The sequence below is a fragment of the Phalacrocorax carbo genome, chromosome Z, assembly GCF_963921805.1.
Source record: "Phalacrocorax carbo chromosome Z, bPhaCar2.1, whole genome shotgun sequence".
Taxonomy (NCBI): domain Eukaryota; kingdom Metazoa; phylum Chordata; class Aves; order Suliformes; family Phalacrocoracidae; genus Phalacrocorax; species Phalacrocorax carbo.
In genome coordinates, this window is record NC_087548.1 from 32732901 (window position 1) to 32757384 (window position 24484).

The 24484-nt window shown below is 35.7% G+C and overlaps 1 protein-coding gene across 6 annotated transcripts in view; it reads right to left on the minus strand.

Annotated features, from left to right (window-relative positions):
• Positions 1-24484, minus strand: part of PTPRD (protein tyrosine phosphatase receptor type D) — a 444998-nt gene that overhangs the window by 260830 nt on the left and 159684 nt on the right. For all 6 annotated transcript variants that reach the window (XM_064437711.1, XM_064437712.1, XM_064437709.1 and 3 more), the window contains exon 2: positions 23349-23516. In XM_064437711.1, the coding sequence (XP_064293781.1) occupies positions 23349-23433 (85 nt within the window). In that variant the 5' untranslated portion in view covers positions 23434-23516. The remainder of the gene's footprint in view (positions 1-23348; positions 23517-24484) is intronic.

The window sequence follows — 24484 nt, forward strand, 5'->3', positions numbered from 1 at the left end:
ATCTCCACCAAAACAATCTTCCCATAAGTAACAAACTTATGGAAATTCTGTATTACAAAATACCTCACAAAAAAACCTAGACGTAAGGCTGAGACTATTTTATGAAAATAAATAAATTAAACAACAACTAGTCAAGAAACCCATACAGCTGTATAAGAAAAAGTTAAAAATAATGGAAAAAAGAGGAAAATACAGTTTGAGAAGAATTAAACTAATACATATTTCAGTCAGTTAATTAGCTATCTTCCTTTATCTAGAAATTTTACAACAATTTTATAAATAAAGCTCTAAGAATAAATCCTGCTTTGTGCAACTTGTTTTTTAATATATGAGTAGTTTAAACCCGCCCTTAGTATAGTTTTGTTCAAAGTGCTACTATACAGGTGACTCTAGATAGCAAAAATTTTGCTGATGTTAATTTGCTGTTGATACTGGCACCCTATATATGAGAAAGTAGCAGTTGCCAGATGATATACAGAAACCATATGTCTCTGGCTAAGCGCCTTTTTCAACAGATATTGTTCTGGATCTTACTTAATCTCTCAGGGGTATCCTGGCCAAAAGGATTCTAGTAGACTGGCAACGGAGCTGAAAATAAAGGAACAGAAACAGCAGCTTGATGACAGGCTGCAAAATTTTCTTAATACATGGCAATCTGGGTTGTTCTCCAAAACCACAAAACTAAGGAATGGATGCCACTATCAGTGTAGGGAACAGATCCAAGCTCTAACCACTACAGGTTGTTTCTCTAGCTGTCCCTGGTCCAAAAGGAAGCTACAGGGCAGAAACAGGAAGAGAAATACATGGAGTAAGTGAAGGCAGTTACAGTTGTCGTATCACAAATGGAAGAAAGTAAAACAGATAATGGAGACCAGAAAAAAAATGCTGCTCGTAACATCTGTTACTACTACTGGTCAACCTCCTTTTCATTCTGTGATCTCTTGTAGCACTGACTACTCCTCAACATGGCAAAAGGAGAAAAATCACTTACACGAGTATTCAGACATGCAACAGAGTGTTAAAGGTAAGGGGGAGCAGACACAGAGGGAAAAGAGAAATAATGACCAAATGCACAAAAAATTATGCTCCAGGCTGTGAAAAGTGAATTGCTACCAAGAGAAGTCATACTAATGCCACTATTAGAAGTGTTTGCATGACCTGATAGTAGATGACCTGATTTCATTAAATAAAAATGTATCTATTCTATAAAAGACAGTGCCTACCAAGAATCTTGCATAATTACAAGTTGTTTTCTTATGCAGTTGTACTATTTTATATTACCAGTTGCATTTCTGTTTGTAATTATTATTACTGTATCCCTAAAAATAAAATATGTTACTGATAAATAGCATAGAAATAATATGTGCTATTTCACACTTACTAAAGTTTCACTTACTAAAATATTATTTGAAAATATTTATTCTGCAATGTTTTTGTATGATTTGGGCCTTTTCAGACTATCTAATTTATCTACTAAGTTGAAACATTAAATATTTTATGTTCAAAAGATTGGTCAATCAATGCATGTCTAACAATTAAAATTAAATTAAGACAAACTGTAAAAGGATCCCTCATTTTCTTTATGAAACCTACCAGTACAGCTCTGTGTCTGGAGAAGACAGTTGCTGAACAGCTGCACTAGGAGGTTACTAAACCATATTTGTGGGGAGAAGAGGATGTTTGTGAGACATTTTGACCTAATCGCAAAAAAAAAAAACCAATCCCAAGGGAGAAAGGCAGAGAGATGGCAGAAGCTGTATCAAAGTTCTGAGTAAACCTGAAAACAATATGAAGTCTGTATATGTTGATGTCACTAAAAGGCAGGCTGCTAAAATATTACTGTATTTCTCAAGTTTCATAACTGTATTTTGTTGCTGGATATTTCCTTGAAATATATTCAACATTCAGATTAGATTTCAATCAGAATGTCTCATTTATAATTCATTTAATCCTATTCTTTATCTAGAAAAAAGTAGCTGAAGCAGATGTCAGGAGGCTACACATGAATAACAAGCATATTTATTGCAACAGAAAATATATTTCATTTAGTGATTTCTACCTGCTACTGCGATAAGATATCTTTATATTAGAATATGGGAAATGCTTTTCAAAAGAGACAGAATTCACGTACTTTGTACACTAAATAACTCAAATGTTCTTTGAAGGAAGTAATTCTAGAAGACCATCACATGAGACTCTGTCAGAGTTAATTAATTCTACAAGGTAAGCTGGAAAACAAACCTGCATGAAATTTGGTGAAGCTTCTATTTTTACTAACACATACACAAATTTGGCTGTATTAGGACAGTTTCAGTATTACATAGCAGGACAGATTTTGATGCAGCATGTAAATGTAAGATCGTTATATATCCATAATGTACAATAAGACTTCTATAATCTATGTACTTTCATAGAATAGAACCTGTATTAGATACACAACTGCTAGAATAGAAAAAGATCTTTCCAGATGTCACAAAGCTTGCCCCATCCTAAGGAAAAAAAAGTTTGTAAAATATTAACCTATTGCATAGATATTAACCTAATAAATACAATTTTAGCACACGTTTAGTACATAAATGGGTGTTAAATAATTTATCTAATCTGTATTTGAGCTCCTTTCTTAATAGGCAACTGTAGTTAACACACATAAACCTTGGGTACACACCTCAGAGTACAAGTATGTAAACTGAAAGATAGGTTGGAATGGATATCAAACATCCTGATATGCCTGTATTAATCTTATTTGAATCTGCAAAATTTGCATTTCTAACTTAATTTGACAATTAGTTTATCACTATGTACTTCTGAAACTTTTTCACAGCATTTGATCTTATCTTAAGCCTTGACTTTCATTTATTTACTAGAAGTAGTCTTCACTCAAATCCAGAATTCTAGTACAGATCATTCTTCCTTCTCTTTTGTAGTTAAGAAAATTTTATAGAAAGGCTTTTTTCTGTACTCTGGATATCCATCTATTTCTACATCACATTAACAGAAAAAATGCATATCTCTCTTTTTCTTTTTCTTTTTTTTTTTTTTGTTTAATGTAATACCCTGAGGTAGCAGCAGAACCTCATCAAACATTATTTGGAAGCATCATACCATTAAACCTAAATTTTAATTCAAGATTATTTTTTATTGTAGGGAACACCACAGGATTACTATTTTCAGCAGCAGTAACAGTTGAAGCTTTGAAATCTTTTGTTATCCAATCTGTCATTTCAATTAGTCCAAACTATCTACATTTACCTTTATTATTTTTTCCATGTGTGGCATTTCACTCATTAATAACTAAATGTAAAAGAATAATTTTATTCTTATGGTACAGCACTATTTTCACCTGTGCAATTGTGCCACCGTCAAAAAAAACCCCAATTGTTATCCACATTTGTGATCAGCCCTCAAATTCGTTATGGCACAGTAAACTAGCCAGCTCAGGGGGATCAAAAGCAGGGTTTTTTTCCACTTTGTAACTGTTTTCACCATCATCCAGCAGTTTCCTTATCATTTTGCTGTACTTAAATTCCATTTCTTATAATCACTCACTCTCTTCACAAACAGAATTATTCCATTACATGGCTCCACTGCACACTAGAAGTCAGCCATAAATGGCCAAGATGTATTAGGACGTGCTTTTATTATTTCTAACTAGTGAAAGAGATAATGTCTTCAGTCACCATCAGCCTTCTCATTCGTTTTTTAAAATAAACGGGGAATTCAATCTAATAGTGAACAGTTGAAAAAACTAAATATTTTATGACTGATTATTACAGAAATTTAGTGTTAACACAACACATACAAACATAAATAATAAAACCTTATAGTTTTGCTTAAACTCATTTCAAGCGATCTTTACCACAGAATAACGTACAACTAAAATAATCAGGTTTTGTCACCCATCTTTAATTATTATTACTCTTTTCTTGTCCAAAACTTAATTAGAAAATCAGGGAAGTAAAAAAAAATAATGCAGAAAGGATTAATGAAAAGCAGTTCAGGATTGAAGATGAACCTGGTTTGAAATGAAAAGCTTGTTTTGCCTATCATTCAATAGAAAATTATATACTCATTTAGAACAAAATACACATTTTTATTACAGCATTAGAACAAGCTCAAGGAACTAAAAAAAGGTATTCTGTGCATTACACAATTCCTATTCATACAACTCATGGTATATTTTACTTTAATAAAGTAGTAAATGATACCAACTTTTTAATCTGAAGGTTTTCAGCATAGATAGTTGAGAAAGTAAAACAGTAATGGCACTGTTCAGACGGTAGGGATTTTGATTAAATGGAGTTCTAATGGCCTGGTCAAAACTTAGTACTGAAATATACTGAGCATGTACAAGTGTCTTTTATTTTCTAACTGATCCTTATTTAGCTTTTATAGCTTTTATTTTAGATGTACCAAATTAATGTGTGCCAATGATTTACTTACTGCATTTGGAACTCTGATGGAGTGTTTTACACCGTGTTAAATACAGACAAAGATATAAGTCCTGGACTCTGCAATTTGCATGGATTTATCCAACTAGTTTCATTTCTGCAGGATATCATCCATACATTTAAATACATTTATTATACAGATAACTGAAGGTAAATTTATGAAAAAGAGATAATTCCATCAGCCAAATAAATAGTAGGTTTCTTGGTCATAGACTTTCAGATGTGGAAGAGCACTTGAAGTGACAGTGATACATGCTAGACAGAGACCTCAAGTCCTGCAGTTCTCTGCCTTATTGTAAGTGGCATAAAACTGGAATGTATAGAATTTCTAAGGGAAGACTCTGTAGATTTATGTGTCACCTCTCTCTCCTACTTGTTTTTCTGTCACAATTGCATAAAGTTCACAGAATCATAGAATGCCCTCAGTTGGAAGGGACCCACAAGGATCATCAAGTCCAACTCCTGTCCCTGCACAGGACAACCCCAAATTCAGACCATGTCTCTGAGCGCCTTGTCCAGATGTTTCTTGAATATTGTCAGGCTTGGAGCCATGACTGCCTCCCTGGGGAGCCTGTTCCAGTGCTCCACCACCCTCTGGGCGAAGAACCTTTTCCTAATATCCAACCTAAACCTCCCTCGGCACATCTCCCTGCCATTCCCTCGGGTCCTATCGTTGCAGTGTTAACACTTGCAAGTTTTTTGTTTGCTTTCCATTGTGAATATTGTGACATTAATTCTTTATGCAACAGAAATTTAATCTGTTTTTAAACGGCAATTTTTTTTCTCATTCCTCACTGTCTGAAGGACATAGCAATTTTTTCATAGTATAAGATCTCCCATTCTTATTTCCGTAAAACTAGTAGGCTTAATCATATTTTACTTCCACAGTTTCATGTCAACAGCTGAAATACCACATTAGAAGTATTAAGGGCACATTGAAATTCAGGTGTTAATTTTCACAGAACTACAATTAACTAAAACTGGCAGTCACATCTGGCGAGTGTCTAGTTCAACCCTGGCACAGACCTGAATCAGCTATAGAAGGTTGCCCAGAGTCATGCTTTGTTCAGTTTTAAATAGCTCCAAGAATGGAGAGTCCACAAACACTCTTGACAACCTGCTCCAGTGCTCATTCACTCTTGGAATAATAGAATTAATAATAATTTTAAAAATTGTTATGTTGAAACAGAGCTTCATGTGTTTCAGTTTGTGCTGTCACAAGGCACCGCTGAGAAAAGTCTGGTGCCCATATCTTCACACCGTATCGTAAGGTATTTATATATACATGGATAAGATCTCACTAAGCTTTCTCTCTTCAAGCTAAGCAGGCCCAGCTCTCAACTTCTCTTTGTACGAACAATGTTTCAATCCCATTGTGGCCTGTGTGGACTTTCCCTGGCCTTACTCCAGCATGTCCATGTTTCTCTTGTACTGAGGAGCCTACCACTGGACCCAGAAGTCCAGATGGATCTCACCAGGGCTAAATGAAGGGGAAGGATCACCTCTGTCTAGGAAGCTGTTGGCCTTTGCTGCAAGGACACCTTTTTTTTTTTTTTTTTTTTTTTTTTTTTTTAATGGTTTATGGTCAACTTTTTGTCCACCAGGACTCCCAGGGCCTTTTCTGTCAGGCTGTTTTTCAGCTGCTCAGCCCCCACCATGAAAGGGGTTGTTCCGCCATTTTCATTTTACTTCCCTAATGAACCCAAGGACAAATGTCAATCTTAAGTATATCCAAAAGAATCCCTGAGGCAATGCAAAAAAAAAGTTATTGTGAATATTTACACATAGATTTATGGGTTGGTTGTTAGAATTTATGCAAGAAGTTTCCAAACTTATGGACTACTTTGCACAACAAGTTTCCAGGATAGAATCATAGAATTATTTAGGTTGGAAAAGACCCTTAAGATCTTCGAGTCCAACCATAAACCTTCACTGCCAAGTCCACCACTAAACCATGTCCCGAAGTGCTACGTCTACACATGTTTTAAACACCTCCACGGATGGTAACTCAACCACTTGGCCCTGGGCAGCCTGCTCCAGTGCTTGACAACCCTCTCTAGTGAAGACATTTCTCATCATATCCTAGATGTCTATCTTGGAATAAAATTGCCAACTCTTATCGTATAAGCTTGAGAAATCAGCCACTGTTGACTGTGTAATTTTCAAAAGATCACTAATTTGATTTCATTCTAGCTGATCAGTATGAGCTGAACAGTAGTGTGATCAGTACTAGCTGATCAAAATTACTAGAAACAAATTTTCTGTCACTGCATTTGGCATACAGACTTAACATTACAATTCTCAATATGGACAGGTGAATGTCTAACCTGGTATCATGGAAGCAAAATATTAATCGTTCTGTACCTGAAAGTCTATTATGAAACACACATCTACAAAAGAACCCCTATACAAAACTAAGAACAATGAAAATTGTCAAAAAACCCAGTCAGGTGTCTATAATGAACTCTGTTACATGATTAGTTGTCCAGCATTAATTAGCTGCAGTCAGCTTGGTATTGCCTTTCATTTTTCACTGAGGCAACACACATCAAGACGGAGTTTGTCTAAAAGTACAGCCAACGGGTTAGGTCAGCGCCCTATCTAGGGCTGCTCATGTTGGAGAGCTACAGTGCTGTGCAATGACTTCATGCCTCTCAACAACACAAATACCACAAATGAAGAGTTGCATGAAGAACTGAAATGGCAGGTCTTAGGGGATCAAGCAGGAAAGCACTAAGCTTTACTGTTTGTTAGCAAGGGATCAGTGCCAATCAATTAATGATTTAATTACTTAGACTAATTAAGATAATGAACAACAGCAAGCCTACAATCAATTAGGTTTATCCAAACTTTCAATTGTTAGGATAGGACCCTGAGAACTACATTCTTTTTACAGGTACTTAAAGGTGTGAAGGTCGTGCTACTTCAGTCTCAGTAAAAAATAAAACAGAATCAATAAAACATAAGGGTTGCTTAAATAAAAAAAAATAATAAAAAAAAAAAGAACGCAGAGAAGGAAAATATAACTTTGCTAGAGCTAGCAATTCTACAGATCCCATAGTCTAGTAAATCGGGGAAGTATGTTAAATTTTAGCAAAACAACGATGCTTAAAATCCTTTGCAGACATAAAACCTTTTTTTTTTTTAACAGAAGAAAAAAATTGAATACTTGTGCACAATTACACTCCAATTTGAAAAGGGGTGTCTAGTCTTGACAGATAAAAAATTAGTGTTTGTCTTCTTTTTACGTCATTAATGAGAGCTCACCCTCTTTTCACTGAAAGTGCTGAAGGATCAGCAGAAAAAAAGTATTGTCTGTCTGACTGCTTGTCTGATCGTACAACACAGATACCACTGAAAGGATCTTGGTCATTTTCTGAAACAGTCTGGTCAAGTAAAAACAATTTTAAATATCCAAAACCAGAAATAAAGTGAGAAAGCATGTCCATTTGAATATGAAGAAAGCAAGGCTGCTACTGCTTAAGCTTTATGTTGTAATGCTACTTTAGTGACCTCTAATGAGCTTCTGCACCTTAGATGAAATTTCTTTGATGAATTTTTCAGTCTATTATTTCCACATGGCTGCTCCTGCTTTGTTTCTATTTTGTGATACATAATTGACAACATTTCTGTACCAGATTCCATGGACATTTATGAGAACTGGTGCTTCCTCTTAAGAGAGGAGTGGAGAAACTAGCAAAGAATAAAGAGAGCTGAAGGGGAAAAGAGATGCATAGGAAGAAGCAGAAGGGGTAAAAGAAGGATACAGGAAATGTGAATTGCTGAACTAACACAGTGATGTACACAGGAGATTCACAGCACAGCAGAAAAGCTGGGTCACTCTCTGGTGCCACAGAACACAGAGGAAGCAGTGGGTGGTGAAGTTCAGGCATGGCCTGTCACGGGGCTTTGCAGGTGCACAGCAATCTCTCTTTTTTCCACCCAGGCCAGCAGAGAAGCACTTCTTCACAGCAAAAAAGCACACCTTCTCACAGAAAAAAGCACACCTTCTCAAAACAGAAGACATCCCCTGCTGGCCTCCATCTCCAGTCAAAAAACACTCCATCTTTGCCTGAAGGAAACTGAGCCACAGACTGTAAGAGGTATAATCACCCAACAGTACAGGTGGAGGGAGAGTACACCGTTGCCCTAAAGGACAGGTAGAACTTGGAGCTGAGTACTCTGATTCTGACGAAAAAGAAGTCTGGAGCATCAATACTATTTTTAGACCATCGATTCTGCTGTCTTTGTGTAATTTAGGATATTTCAGCAGAAATTATCAGAGAAATCTTTTAAAAGCTTTTATATTAGGAGCATTTAGAGATAAATGCTACAGGGGTGAGATGTAAATTATCCTAAAATACTGTTTATAGTTAAACGGTATTTGTGATTCCACTTTTTGTTCACCTTTAAATCATTACTGTGGCAACTGTGTTTTCTGGACCATGTATGCATTCCAGAAAGAAAGGAAATGTATTAAAGGAATATAACTTCCCCTCCAGAAGTAATAGCATAATTTATTTATCTTCAATAAATGAGTGGTGTAGTAATCAGAAATTAACATCACTGAAGTACCTTCACAGAGGTGGCACTTAAGATCTTTTCTAAAACTTCAATCTCAAAGCATCTCAGTATAAATGACTCAGCATATGGTATGAAATACTACCTTTTTATTTTTCTGAACCAGTTCTTGGAAACAAATAGCAGTAGCCTTCTAAAATGATCAGGTTTTTGGATACCATTGAGATCTCACCACCTGTATCAGTACTAGATCGTCAAAGACACCAGCTTTCCTTGAAACTGTGCGTTACCATGCCCTCCATTTTCCTAGAAGTATTCTCCCAAATAGCAAGGAGTGCTTGCCTACTTGCCTATCATAGTAACTTATTTTTTCTCAGTCCAAAATCTGAAAGCTATTAAAATCTACCTGTAATGTCTGAATATACTGGTTCAGGTAAGGAACTACAAATAAGGATTATTAATCTATATCTTAAAAGTTAGCTTCAGATACGAGTACTGGAGTGACACTTGTGAAAACAATTAAGAAAAGAAACCCTCTTCCTTTGAATCTGACAGTCTCAGTATAGACCCTTCTCTTGCCCATAGTCAGATGCCTAACAAATACCGTTTCTGAGGTTGATTTATGCATACAAGATCTTTCTGGTTTAAGATATCTATAGCTCAAGGAGAACAGTTGTAATGATTTGCAGTTGCAGTTTTGCATTTTGTTCATCACCTAAGAAGTAAATAGTAAAACACCTAATAGGAAAATAGTAGAAAAACTGTCTTGTTGATATAAGGATGATTGTAGGGGCCACAGATTTGACATAAAATCTAAAACTAAGAGTTTTAGATTTGGTCTTCTTACATTAGAGACCCCTTTTTTCTCACTGATGCTTCAAAATGCTTTCTTTGTACAATGGAAAGACATGACAGATCTATTAACATCAAAGAGATCCAAACTCTTGATCTTCAGGCTCTGAGAGAATCTTTCCCCCAAGGGTAAAGTGTATTTTGCAGGGAAGAATAAGACACTGAGCCATGCACTCTTAGATAAGGGGAAGAAAAAAAAAAAAAACCACCACAAAAAACCATCAGATGCTAAAGACTTGGCAGATTGGCTCAACAGCGGAAATGAACATTTCTTAACATAGGCATCTATAAACTCTCACTCAGAGAAGTGCAGCTATTAGAGAGGAACCCATACAGAATTATCGGTCTACACATTTGAAGAGAAAAGAAGGTTTGGTGCATTCCAGTCAAACAGTGGATTTTTCTGGCTAATTAAAAGGTAAGCAGATCAAGGCATCTTGCTGCAGTTGGGAATAATTTGGTTAGGAAGAGCTAATATTCTCATATACATAAAATCTACAAATTTTATCCACATATTCCAACTTCTGTATTTCAAAATTGGATAAACAAATTCACGGCCAAGTTTAGTTAAAAATCCTCTCTAGCCTCCATTCACATACTCACATTTATTCAGAGGGAAAAAAGAAGCAGAATATTTAAATAGCATGGGAAATGCATTTATTCGTTTTTAGCAATACCTGTAAGACATATAGCTATGAAAAGAAATGTTCCTTTTTTTTTTTTCCATCTTACAGTTGATACACAAAAAAATTCCAGAAAGATTCAAAGATCAGGTTTATGCAGACTGTAGTTATAGTTCAACTATCTATACATAACCTATCAGTTATCTAAATTGAGATCAATCATGAATTGTCACAGATACTCAGCTGCTTTTCTCAAGGCACCAAATGAGCTCCTGCTCTTTGTAGGTACTGAGCTACTGTCAAATATCTTACAGCTGAGACAATTTTTTAAAAGACTTTCTGCCATGGGAAAATCCCACATATTTTTCATGTAAAACTAAAAGCTATTTTTAACATACTCTTGTTATCCACATTATTATACTTATGATTCTCAAAGCACTTCATTTCACTGTACTATTTTTGGAAGTCTATAATTCATGACTAAAAACCAACACTGAGCTGCTAAGTAGAATGCAAATCACCAATCTAAAAGAATCGTGTTTGCTTAACAAAAGGGGAATTAGTAGAAATAAAACATTAAAAAAAACAGTTCTAGTTTTTGTTTCCATCTAGACTGGAGGTATTTGTAAAAAGGTATGAATAATACCTTTTCATCAGCATAATAACAAGCAACTAATTTTTTATGTATTAGTAAATTCTAAAATAATTTTTTATAACTTACAAGGTTCAACAAAACTTCAGACATTGGAAGCAAGAAGGTATACTCTCATGATATGACCAAGTTTTAAGATTGCAAAAATTGAATTTGTTATTTTATATCTGCATTAATAAAATAGTATGTATTGCTGCAGTTTCTGATACGGGAAACTGATAAAAATCTTAGTTCATAAATGTCAGAATGCAATATAAAGAGTCAATAGCCAAATTATAAACATTTATCACCATAGTCAATCATAAAAAGGCAGTTGGTTCATTCAGGCAGCCAGGGCATGTTAATTAAGTAGCCAATGACTAAAAGCATTTATTGAGGCTTGTATAAGGGAAAGTATAACTACATTTTTATTTCATATAGCACTTAAAATTTTAATAGATCTCTTTAATAACAAATTGATCTTTAATTAATGCATTGCTAAATTATTTTAAAGGAATCTAAATTAATTCCTTGTGAGACATTTAATTTGAAAAGGAACTTCATAATTTTAAGGAAATCGTTATCCACTTAATCTGAAAGGCTGGATTTAAGAGTAGAGACAGTGTCACCTTCCTAAGACGATGTTGGATATTTCTGAGCTGGAATTCACCTCTATTTTTTTATAATTCATACATCTTTAGATGCTACAACCTTTAAGTCACTTTCATCAGACCACGGATATTGAAAAAGGTCAGTGGACATGTTACACTTCTTCATATGAACAGTATGTCCAAAGACAAAGGATTATTAGAAAAAGAATAAAAAAAAAAAAGGTGACTAGGATTTTCCATGAATGTACTTTGCCTATGAACTGTAAAGCACCAGAAGGCATCCTGTAAAATAACTGTAATTCTCGTGTCTCCTGCCCCACAGCAATGTATACACACATTGTCACACAGCTGGCATACATGTGAGCTCCGCCATCTGTAACAGTAATACTGTAATTTTCAAAAATTATAAACTCCATTGGCTTAAATGCTTCCCATTGCTTTTCATTACACTTCCTAGGTTTCAACTATATCAACAGTGTGATATAAGAAACTCCAAATCAGCTCTTCTGGAAAAGGTACACTGGCAAATAAACAGTGGTGAACAACCCTTGTTGAAAACATAGATTTCTGAACACAAGACCACAGCGAATGCATTACTGGGCACACTAAGCCTGTGTAGCCTACTAGCATGGCTCCAGCAGTGTCAGGAGAAGGTGCTATCCGAGCATACTAGCCTGGACACTTTTTGAGGTCCATTCACTTCATACTTGTAAGGCCATTAAAGCTGGCATTCTTGCTTGTTCTTTTAGTACTAATTTATGGATGTCCTGTACATGAATTTTTGAAGTTCTTCTTTGAAACTACAGATACTGTCTGCCTCCACAAAAAACATGCAGCAAATTCCATCTTTTACCTGCTTTTAATCCATCTTCTATTAACTTCCTCAAACACCACAGTTCTATTATTATGGGCTGAGTGGATATCCATTCTGCTTTCACTTTATCCTCTATGCCCATAATTTTGTAGGTGTCAGCCATAATCTCCACACCTGTCTCTGCCATCTCTTCTTGAAAATGAAGGGAGTCTCAGCCTTTTCAGTCCCTTCTCCAGTGGCAGCTATTCCATCCTCTGGGTGATTTTAGCTGCCATCACCTGCACCTTACCAACTCAGTTGTGTCACCTTGAGATATGTATATCAGACTGTATTTTAGTACTCAACATGTAGGTGCACTAAGATTTATACCATATCCAATAATCTCCTCCTTTCCTTTATTTCCTCAGGTAGAATTACTCATAGATTTAAAACTAGTTCTGTCTTTACATTGAAACAAGAAAAATGGATTCTTCTTGTCACTTTTGTACTGAGTCTAGCATCTTGTTTAGTGTTTATGAAATGCAGAAAATCTTAACCTGAAAATATTCAGATATATAGTAGCAAACCACCATTTAAGCAGTCTGTTCCAACTGTTACAATGTAATTGTCCCGGACTAGCTACTAGATTATTGTTAAATTCTCCTCAAATTTATTCAGCAAAATTCTTTATTACAACCTCTATATTCTCTACACAAAAATATATATACATCAGCTGAAATAAGCCTTCAGTAATCTTTTTTATAAACAAGCATTCCTTATTAACAAAGATGATAAAGCATTTTCCCAGTCCTGACTCTATATTTTTCGCTTTCCTGCACTTTCTCCAGTTTGTCAACACACTTCTTAGAATGAGAAACCAGGACTAGATTTGCACTGCATTATTAGTCCCACTAGGCCCATATGTAGGGTTAACTTGCCTTTCTACTCCCATTCATTCTACCCTTGCTTTTCAATCAAAATATAATATTAGACCTTAATGCCTCATCTTACACAAGGAACTTTTTCACAAAAACAATTTCAGTTTATTTTCAAAATCATTACATTTAAAGACACTATCCTCTATTCTGGACCGTATTTTTCATTTTTAGCTGTTTGGTCTTGCATCTGTTGCTGCTAAAATGTGTGCTGTTTCACTAGAACAGGAGTCCAAATGACTGTTTCTCTCTCCAGTCCAGACATCACCTGCCAAAGTTCTCAACAGTTATTTTACAGATTTTCCTAAAGCATATGTGAAATTCTTGGAGGAAAAAAATGACCGAGGTGGAACTCTCTTGGAAATGCCCACGTATTAAACCCTCACTGACAAAATAAAATTAGTATCATTTTCCCTTGTTTTTCTTCCTTCTTCTTATTTCCCTGTGCCAAAAAAAAAATCAATAGTAGCGAACCTCCCTTCCATCCATATGCTGCTACTAGAAGTGGAAAGCACAGAGACCTTGAAAAATACCTAGTAATTTAAAAATTAGCTGCTTAAGCATCATCTAGAACAATAACTCTATCCACTTAAGTTTCATAAACACATTTAGTTGAAGAATTTATATCCCAATAGAATAAATTTTAAACTTCTATTGAACTCTCTTCCTGAACAACAGCCTTATGGGGAAAACGATCTCAAAATTTCTTTTTAGCAAGGAACTTGAGATTGTGGTATGCATTGTGAAATTCTGTAATTTGCTATTACTCTGCAAGACTATGTCTGAAGTGCTGTTTAGAGTCATGCCCCAGAATTTCTTGTAAACTGAAATAGTCATTTGCTACATGTTCACATTCACCTGTATGAGCAATTTCAAGTTTGCATTGTCTTTCATCAATAACTTCTCTTCAATTATACATACTATATATATTATATTTCTGCATTCATTTTTCTCATAACATGTACATTACAGTCTTGTGTAATTCAGTAAAAGCCACAGTAGCGATTTATAGACAACTTCATGTTTAAACCTCTTTCCTAGCAATTTAAAGTGAAGATGTAACTCTATTCTTCACATTGTTACCTTTCAAAGAAGGAAGCAAATTAATTTAGTTTGCACCACCAAAAATTCACAGAAAATTGTGCATATTCCCAAAACTTTGAAAGGCTTAAATTATTTTTTCCCCTATTTTGAATAAATATAGCTTCAAGCAGACAAAATTTAAGACAGAAAGATATTACACATTAGCAACTTTGGGGAGAGGTTGTTTGCTGAAAGTAGGGTGGAAACAAAAGTGAATGGTGATCTTCCTAACCATTTTCAGATTTTTATAATTTCCTAAAGCTGTCGTCACAGATGCACTGCTGAAACAGATGTTGTTACTCAAGATTTTATCTCCATTTCAGCCACTGAGGGTTAAGCCTCAGATAAGAAGTGAAAATACTGTAAACCACTACAGCAATTGTTGTGCTGTGTGAATATAACCTAAAAAAAAAAAATCTAAAATTTCTATTTTTATGTTTCTCCTTTTTCCCTAAGAATGGCTCCTATGTTAAGGCTATGATACATACTTTTAGTAAACTTTTAAAGTATGTAGACATGTTCTTAAGCAATCTAGCAAACACAGATGCATTGGAATTCTATGACAGTTTTGACAAGGGAATATTAATGACCCATATTCTTGTATCTGCCAGTGGTCATTACTGATGCTGAAAGGAACTGTACACAGTGAGACGGCCATACTGAAGTTTCTCAATAAACACTTTCTGTTAACAGTTGATATTACTCTAAATACTGCAGTTTTCTCCAGCTCTGTTGGGCCATTAAAATACAGCTCCCTTATCTTGATTTCCTGGTGTCTGGAAAGACTGGAGACCCTGGATTTCCTGACTCTGGTTTTATACATGCTCCAGCAAATCCAAAAGGTGTAGGGCTTTCATACTTGGGGAGGCTTCACTGCCTCTACAGTCAGCCATAGGCAATGTTGCCAGGGCTTAAAGATTTCTCAGAACTCCAGAGCTTGCAACTCAGCTCTGCTCAGTGCTTTGCTTTTGGGAGGTAGGGGCCTCCAACTACCTAAATTAACAGCAGCTGTGAAACAGACGTGGAAGCAATCTTCAAAGTTGCAGAGATAAACTTATAAAGATGTTCAGGAGAAAACCTCTGCAGTTGTTCTTCAGTTTATTCTGTAGTTCAAAGCTCTGGTAAACTCTGTTTAATTCCAAACCTACACTTTATAAAATACACACAAATCTTTTGTTCATACTAAATTTTGAAATGTTTTGTTATGTACAGATTTAGACACCTTCTTAAAAATTATGTGACCTGAAAACTAGATTCCTCAAGCAACTCTCAATTTGCTGTTAATACATTATAATTTAAAGTAAGTTAAACAGATATGGTGGGAATTATGGCTACTCTTGGAACTCAAATAATCAGATTTGCTTTAATGTAAGGAAGTGAAAAATGAGGGTTGGATAAATCCTGGTTTATGCAAGCATCCATATTATCTGTAGTTTCTGTGACGAAGTCAGTATGTTTGGAATGGTCACATAATGTTTCCACTCCCTGATTCTCCATCACAGCTATCCCATACATTCCAAAGCCTTCACTTTGCTGCACAGCAAAATGAATACATCTAGAATGCTTTTGTCGAACTAGCTGTCCCAATTTTCTCTAAGACTAAAACTTTTGAGATTGGATGTATGATTTACTTGACATGTGCACTATATAATTACTCTCAAAATACTGTATACCAATTTTCATAAAATAAGCTGGAAAATGTCCTAGGGTCGAACTGTAGAGAGCATATACAAATTCTTGAAAAAAGAATATAAAACATAATTGAAAGTTTGGGTTTGGTTTTTTTTCCCAGAAAAGGCTGTCCATATTTAAACTCTCTTGCACACACCACCATTACTAAAAGAAATAGCAAATTAAACAAAAGGCTACATCTTACACAAAATGGATGCTATCAGCACTACGATACAGAGATAGATGGTACTGAAAAAATTACCAATAAAGAACAGAGAGATTTTATCTTTGGATTTTACAGTTCTTACTACTGCCCATAATTGAATGCAATGTTTGAAATAATCTCTTTAAAGATGTCAGAATTTAAATCTAAATTTAATATGATGGAAATTTAGTACCAGTTACCAAAAGGCACACATACAAAAAAAGTAAATAATTTCCGTGTTGGGCCTGCTTGCATATAGTGTTTATGAAGCTACTCTGGAAGAGGGGATTTTTTTAGTGCAAAACATGTAAGTGCAGTTGCAAGATTTACTACAAGATAATTACTTCGGAAAATCTATTTAGGTTAGTTTAATGTTGTAGACAAGTGCTTAGAAATAAACCTTTCAATGTGGACTGCATGAATGGGTTTCAGCTTGTCAAAGAATGTAGAAAAACTTAAAAGGGGAAGAACAGTAGTGACAAGGAAAATACAGGTGTTCTTTAAAAAACAAAATGAAGGAACCAAATGGAATAAGGGAAAAAAGTAGAGGAAAAAATCACAGAATCACAGGTTGGAAGGGACCTCAGGGATCATCTAGTCCAATCTTTCTATGAAGAGCACAGTCTAGACAAGATGGCCCAGCACCCTGTCCAGCCAACTCTTAAAAGTGTCCAATGTGGCCAAGGCAACCACTTCCCTGGGGAGATTATTCCAATGGTTGACTGTCCTCACTGTGAAAAATTTCCCTCTCGTGTCCAGTCGGAATCTCCCCAAGAGCAACTTATGTCCATTTCCCCTCATCCTCTCCAGGCTTCCCAGTCCTCTGATCATCTTGGTGGCCCTTCTCTGGACCCCTTCCAGCCTGTCTACATCTTTTTTGTATAGGGGGGACCAGAACTGTACACAGTACTCCAGGTGTGGCCTGACAAGCGCTGAGTAGAGCGGCATAATGACTTCTTTATCTCTGCTGGTGATGCCCTTTTTGATGCAACCCAGCGTCCTGTTGGCCTTCTTGGCCGCAGCAGCACACTGTTAGCTAAAATAGATGCCTTATGTTTGATTTCACCAATGCTAAACTACCATCTTTAGATCCTATTTAAATAAGAACTTGGTTCATTCACCCCAACATTTTTTAAAAGTACTCACTGTCCTGTCAGCACTAAGTTTTAGCCCTTCCTGATCCTGGTCTAGAGAAGATAGTGAAGACTTTCTATTAGACAGCATGATGCTAACGGGCACATATGCATCAAGAACCAGAAAGCAAACTAAGCATTATTCACATTTCAAACAATTGGGAATGGAAGCAATATACAATAAATGTATTGTTTATGGTTAGTATTTCAGTTTGCCTTTTTAAAATCAGCTGCAACCACTTCTACTGAATGAAGAAAGAATTGTGGTTTATCTATAAAATAGCATCTCAAAGGAAGCAGCGCAAGAAAAATGTCAGAGTATAAGATATTTATCGAAGCACGAAGGAAAATAATTAAACAGGAAAAATGACTGGAATGCAGCAAGGAATTTGGAAGTGCTAATGACCAGGCCTTTCTCAGGCTGGAGAAGGAACAGGATGTGTGCTGTGGGAATTGATTTAATTACTGAAAAGCAGGATGCAGAATATCTGCAGAGAATTACTTAATTCTATTAATACAAATTAAACAACTGAATTTCAAAAACTGGGATAGTAGGAAAGACCAGGAATAACCATTTTTAAAGTATTTTATATCTCTTTGAGCTAAGTGATTAACTTGACACCTCATCATTACAGAGGTCAGAAAAAGATAATAGTATATCATATTCTATAGTTTGAAAAGAAACCTGTTATGTAAGAGTCTCTGAAACATATGCTTCTTGCTATCAAAAAGATTAATCTGCAGAAAGCTTCTATGTAGTTACTATTCTTCCACTTCTTTTAGAAAACATGGAAAAAAGTACTTTTCTTATGACAAACGATGTGATATTACTAATTTCTCAGTAGATGTAGAGAAGTATTGTTTTAACACAGTTGCCATCTACACCATTGAGAACAAGGTAGCCAATGATAAACACTGTGAACAAGCAGATTCTCCTGCTGCAAACAAGAAGGCTAAACAAACATTTTCTTTCCTCAGAGAATTCTTTAACAACCTCCTCTACAAATACCAAACAAAAATCAAGGCAACTAAAAAAAATTCATACTCCTGAAGATTTTTCACTTCTTACACTTAAAAGTAACACTTCATTTTAATAACAATAAAAAGTAAGACAGCAAAGGTAATTTTGCCACCTTTCAATTTTGCTTACTTTGCTCAGTCAAGCGTAAGCTTAGAGTCTGGATTAATAGCAAGACTCATACAGGGTGCCAGGGAAGGGTCTTTTGGCATTTCCATCCTGTATCCCTTTGAGAGGTGGCCACAAGAGAGTTTATCAGCCCATGCCAACACATTTCAGAGTTTGTGGTCTTTTACAGTGATGGAGAGAAACAAAGATGTCTCATTTCTCCTCAGCTGTGAGGGTAGTACGTAAACAGGAAAGAACTACTAAGGATTCCCATTGGAAACCTCTTCAAAAGCATGAAGCGGTCTTGTTACTTGGATGCCACTCATAGTCATTTCACGGTAAGGCTGGAAGAGCATGAGTTCCTTACCTGTTTGCAAGTACTCTGGAAAGAATACAATGCAGTGGCAATGTCAGGATCTATCCTCTCCTCTGTAGTACCTTGGTGCTAGCAACAGAAAAATGATGATAAAAAAGGAAGGCATGGCCTTTCCATGGTGACAGGAAAAAGAAAAGACAAAAATTTTGTCCTCTTTGACCTTCTGTGCCCTCTCCCCACTAAAAGGAAATAACGTAGTCCTGCCAAATGTTTGTGAAGAAGTTCAAGAAGAGCCCTGGACAACAGTAGGGTCTGGGAGCTTTTTACAAAGAACTATAGAAACAGGAGCAATATCTGCAAGAGTGGAGGGCAGACCAACTCCAGCATGGCAGGAACTTTTCTTCAAGTTCCCAGGAAATCCAGGAGAAGGGCTAGCCTGCAAGAAGATGATACATCTTTCTGTATGTCTACACACACAAGGCTCACTGATCCTGTTCTATCTCACCCAGCCCATAAAATAACTGTCTGTGAAAATTCAGCATATCTTCCAAATAAATGAAGTACAGTGTATAAGAGTAAAATGCTACTGTGACTCTCAAAGAGCTCCTCTTTTACATTGGTAAAACAGAAATACATTAATTTACAACTCACAGCATTAATGCAATATTATGTGGAGCCATATAAACACATATATGGCACACAATTTAATTCATACTGTATAATGTATACCATCTGTATACACATATATAAATATTTATGCAACTTAAAAGCCTATGCATATTAATCACTTGACAGTCATAGTCTCCTTCTTTAATTTCATAGGAATATGCTACATGGTTTTCAGCACTATAGAGTAAAGGGAATGAAATCATCAAATCTGACTAGAATACAGGAAACACTGCATTGCCATCTAGCTATTGCAAGCCTCTTTGGTTTGTGTTAGGTATATCACATCCTTTCACGTGAAATTTATATCAAGTCAGTGCAAGTGAACAAAATCTTGCATCAGGTTCTTATCTCTCCTTTCACATCTGGTTCTTTCTATAATTTCTTGGAAAGAAAAGGAATGCAGAAAAGGAAAGAAAAAGAAAGAAAGAAAGGATATATGAAGCTGAAAAATCAGTTTCAACTCTAAAGCTCACCTTGTAAAAGAGGATTATGTTAATTTATACAAACTGTGGGCATTTGTACAGTTTCTCAGTCACACCTTTTATTAGTAATAAACAGAAAATAAAGGTAATGTCAAAAGAGAAGCCTTTTGCCATAAAATAAGAACTAGCCAGACTAGATAAAAGCCTGCCTATTTAAATGACCATTTCATGTTCACCTGGTACATGTAAGAGTTCACTCACTTCCTACATTTCACAGTACCACTATCAACATGGCAAAAACTCTTAACAACAAACCAGAAAAGACCAATAGAAATAGAGCTTTCAAAATTCTAAACAAGTCAACAGTATTTTCAACAAGAAACTGCAGGTGAGAAGCTACATTCTTCTTCTTAGACAGTTACATTGTCCAGCTCAATTCTCTCCCTAATAGAGAAACAGTAAAACCAGAGATACCTAGTCTTTCACTTCTTAGCATAATTTTCTGTTTATTCTCTATTCTAAAATGTCTGAACAGAGTTTCTGACCTAAAATCTCGGCTAACACATAGCACAAATGAGTTTGTCTTAAAGCATTTCTATTTCCTTTAAATAAAATAAACAGTTAATAGAATAATTATTCCATCATAATTGAGATCGAAAATTCTAGCAGTACTCCTCACCTTTTTTGGTTTAATCTTTCTAACCTTTTAACTTTTTTTAATCTTCCAGATTTTTTTTATTTGTAAGTATTTTAAACTGTCATTTTCTTTCTCCTATTAGCTAATAATAACAAGAGGCAATAGATACTAAGTAATAACCATGGATGATACCGCAACGTTATAAATCCCTCCAAGAAGATAACCTAATGTATCTTTGTTTAGCCATCCTCTTCTTCTAACTCTGCCTAGTAATACCTACTAATTACAAAGACAAATATACAAAATCATAAAGGATTAGTTTGTGTGAGTTCCTCTAGCACAAATTTCAGCTGATTTGTGCATTTGTGAAAGATGATCAGTGGTATTTAGGGTGGGGTATTTCCAGCTTACATGAACAGCACTCCTGACATATTATATATTAACATAACCACATGAAATTATTAATGATCGCATAATATGGCAGTATGGTATAAATCAGTGTCTAAAAGGAATAGAAAAACACCAAGTAATTAATCTCTTATCTGAAGAGACCTTTGCTTTTTCCTCCTATCAAGATAGTAACACTAGTTCTGTAAAGAATATCATTAAGAATCTATTTATCCACTATTAGTATTAATACTAAAATTAGTATTTATTAATACCTCATTTTTACTCTTTCTTAGTTTCTTTTAAGATTTTTAAGATTGATTCTTTTAAGACTGTTGGCCAGGCTTGTTTCACTAAACCCCACAAAAAGATGATCTTTGTGCATCTTACAACCTCTACTCTCTGTGTGACACTCCACAGATTCTAGCAATACCACGAAGTCCTCCTAGCCCTAGTCAGCAAAGGCTAGCAGCTGACTTCTATTTTGTTTCATGTTATTTAAAATTAAAAAGAATCATAAGTGGAATATAGCAGTTCTGGAAAACTGCATCTGAAAACTCCCCTAAAACTGTACTGGGACACCAGCCAGTTTTGAGGCAAACTCCATGCTAACCTTCAAAAACACTATCCTCCTTCCCCACAGAGAAGAACGATGAAAGAGGGAACCTTCTCTTTAACATAGCATGATTACAGAAACTATAACTTTCTCTACTGAGTACAGGACTAACAAAGGAGTTTCTGGGGTTTGACTGTCCTTTTGAAAATTGATACCTCATAGGGGTTACTAAAACCAAGGAATTATTCACTACTCTCCCACAGGAGGTTGGACATTCCATTATCTGAAGCAGAAAAGGTATATGAGATTCTAAATATCTAAGCACAGAATTTACTTTTAAAATAGGTGGTATATTACAACTGCAGAAACATTCAACATATGGGCCCACTTCCCAATTAATTATTTGCTGGCTAAAGTGTTAAAATGTCCTTGGCTTCACCTTAGACACAATCATCCCAGCTGGTCATTATCTACCTGGAAAGGGGCCAAAGAATCTCAGCTGTCAGTACTCAACAAACATGTATGTTTTGTCCTTTTGTTTTTGTTTTGTTTTGTTTTTTTTTAATTTACTTCACTTTCATGGAGCTACAGTTAAAAGAAGGAAGACTTACTAAACATGGAATTTGAAAGATTTTTTAATCTTTTTTTTACTGATGCAATTTAGTATACCTGGAGTGAGGTGGTTAGTGGAGTCATAAGGAACTCTTCAATATGCATTTGCTGAGAACTGATTTATCCAACCTTATTGACACTGGTTTTATTATTGTGTGTTCCTACTTAATTCAACTGCTCCTTTGTTTTACACAGATGTGTGAAAAAAACAGAGAAGTCTTGGAAAGTCAGAGCTGGAACAAAGTTATTGATGTATCTGCACAAAGTCAGGAAGATTCAATAGGAAAATATCCCTCAATCAAGTGAATGTTAACAGACACCTTGTAGTAAATGTTACAGTCAGCTTCTAGTAAACCTGGAGGTCAACAGGTGGAAAGCAAATGGGTTTTCTAATTTGCACATTACTTCTCTGAGAAGCCACAGGACAGCTGGGAGAAGTAACACATGTAAACAAGGCAGACCTAATGATTTCCTAATTAAAAAGAAGATATTATCTTACCATTAATAGGTAAACTAATCGACCAAAATCCAACAGTTTCCCCTCAGTACAAATAAACATAGGTGCCTTTCCTCACTGAATTGTCACACATTTAGGCCAGCCACTAAGTTGTCAGTTCTGCTTGATTTGGTTGGATACTGTACTCTGTGACAGCTGTCGGAAATAATACATTAGAACAGCTGCTGTGGCAGTTACAAAGAGCCTGGAATTTTAATTGGACTGGATATTAATTGGGGGGGCAGTGTCTTTTTTTTTTTTTTTTTTAAACCAAAGTGAAGGAAGAAATATTCAAAGAACGACAGATGCCTTTAAGAGATTTGATCAATGTCTGGTAAGCAAGGTTGTTCTTTGTTTTGGCTATGTAATTTTGTGGCAGTGGTCTCCACCATCTGAAGGGGAACCATTAATTCCTTAAGAAAAGGGGCATTATGAAGAAAAATAATAAGGAAGTTGCATAAATAATCCTCTTCAAATACTAGTTCTGATCTAGACAGGACCTTGCAGTGTTTTAGGAATTACTCTAAAGGAGATTCATTCTGAGAACCTTAGTAAACACCAGCTGAAAACAAAACCGTTCATCACGGCCTAGACCTAAGCACAAGTGAATAGTAAGCTTACTTTCAGCATCGGCATACAGTAGCAAGCACAGGAGCACCACCGTTGGCCTGACTACATGCATCATCCGACAGCTTGGCACCAGCATGTTTTGGCAGCCTTGTTCTCGCTGGCTTAGAAGCCACTGCAAGTCTGTCCGGTCTGAAATTTCAGATGAAGTATTTTCAGAGCCTATGGAACAGATAAGAAAAAGAGAAAGATACAGTTAGCAAGAATGGGGCAGAGATTTTCTGGGGGTTTTTTAGGCATTCATAATTTGAGGCAAAACAATTTTAAAAGACAAAAGGGTAAGGGACAAAGAAAAGGAAAAATTATTCATTTCGGCCTACCGGCATATACCAGAAGATTCAAGCTATGGTATATGTTAGCACTGATCCAACATATTTCTCAGTGCACCTTTTCTACCAAAATCAAGCATATGTCACACCGTGGATCTTTTGTTGTATTCAACAGCACCTTCTGAATCACAAGAACTGTCATTGTTAATGAAGTATAAGTATAATACATCAGTGGAATAATCATGTTGCAAGAAGGGAATAAAGTGGATTCAATATCAAGAATAAAAAGTCCCCTTGCAAGCAGATAGTGGGAGCTGATGCCCTGGCATTTGGTAAGAACAAAACAGAAAAATCCGCTTCGTGAGCTGTTCTTAAAGCTAGACATCAAGTGCTAGCATATTGCATAGTTCAACAGCTCTCAAAGGTTAAAATTCCTGTTGTGATTTCCTGTACATATCTGAATTATGCCTAACAGAAATCCAGCACAGAACCGATTCCAATTCAATCCATCTCATTTATTATGATGCATAATTGAATATAATACACTGGCAGCATTACAGCTCAAGTACCTACCTTAAAAAAAACAGTATCTCATTCTTGTCCAACTTTACCACACCTGAGCTAAGGAATATAAAAATATTTTTCCCTCTCGCAGGAAATACTAGAGATATCCCCAAACAGCCTGATGTTGTCACTAAAATAACGCTGACATGTAATTTAGTTTTCAAGGGGTCCGCAACATATAAACTTTGGCACGTTTGATACTACCTTTTTCATTACCACATGAGTGGTTTCCTTGCAGTGAAGATAAAAATCAAGAGGGCGGAGAAAAAATTATACTAATTACCATTCCTCTAGATA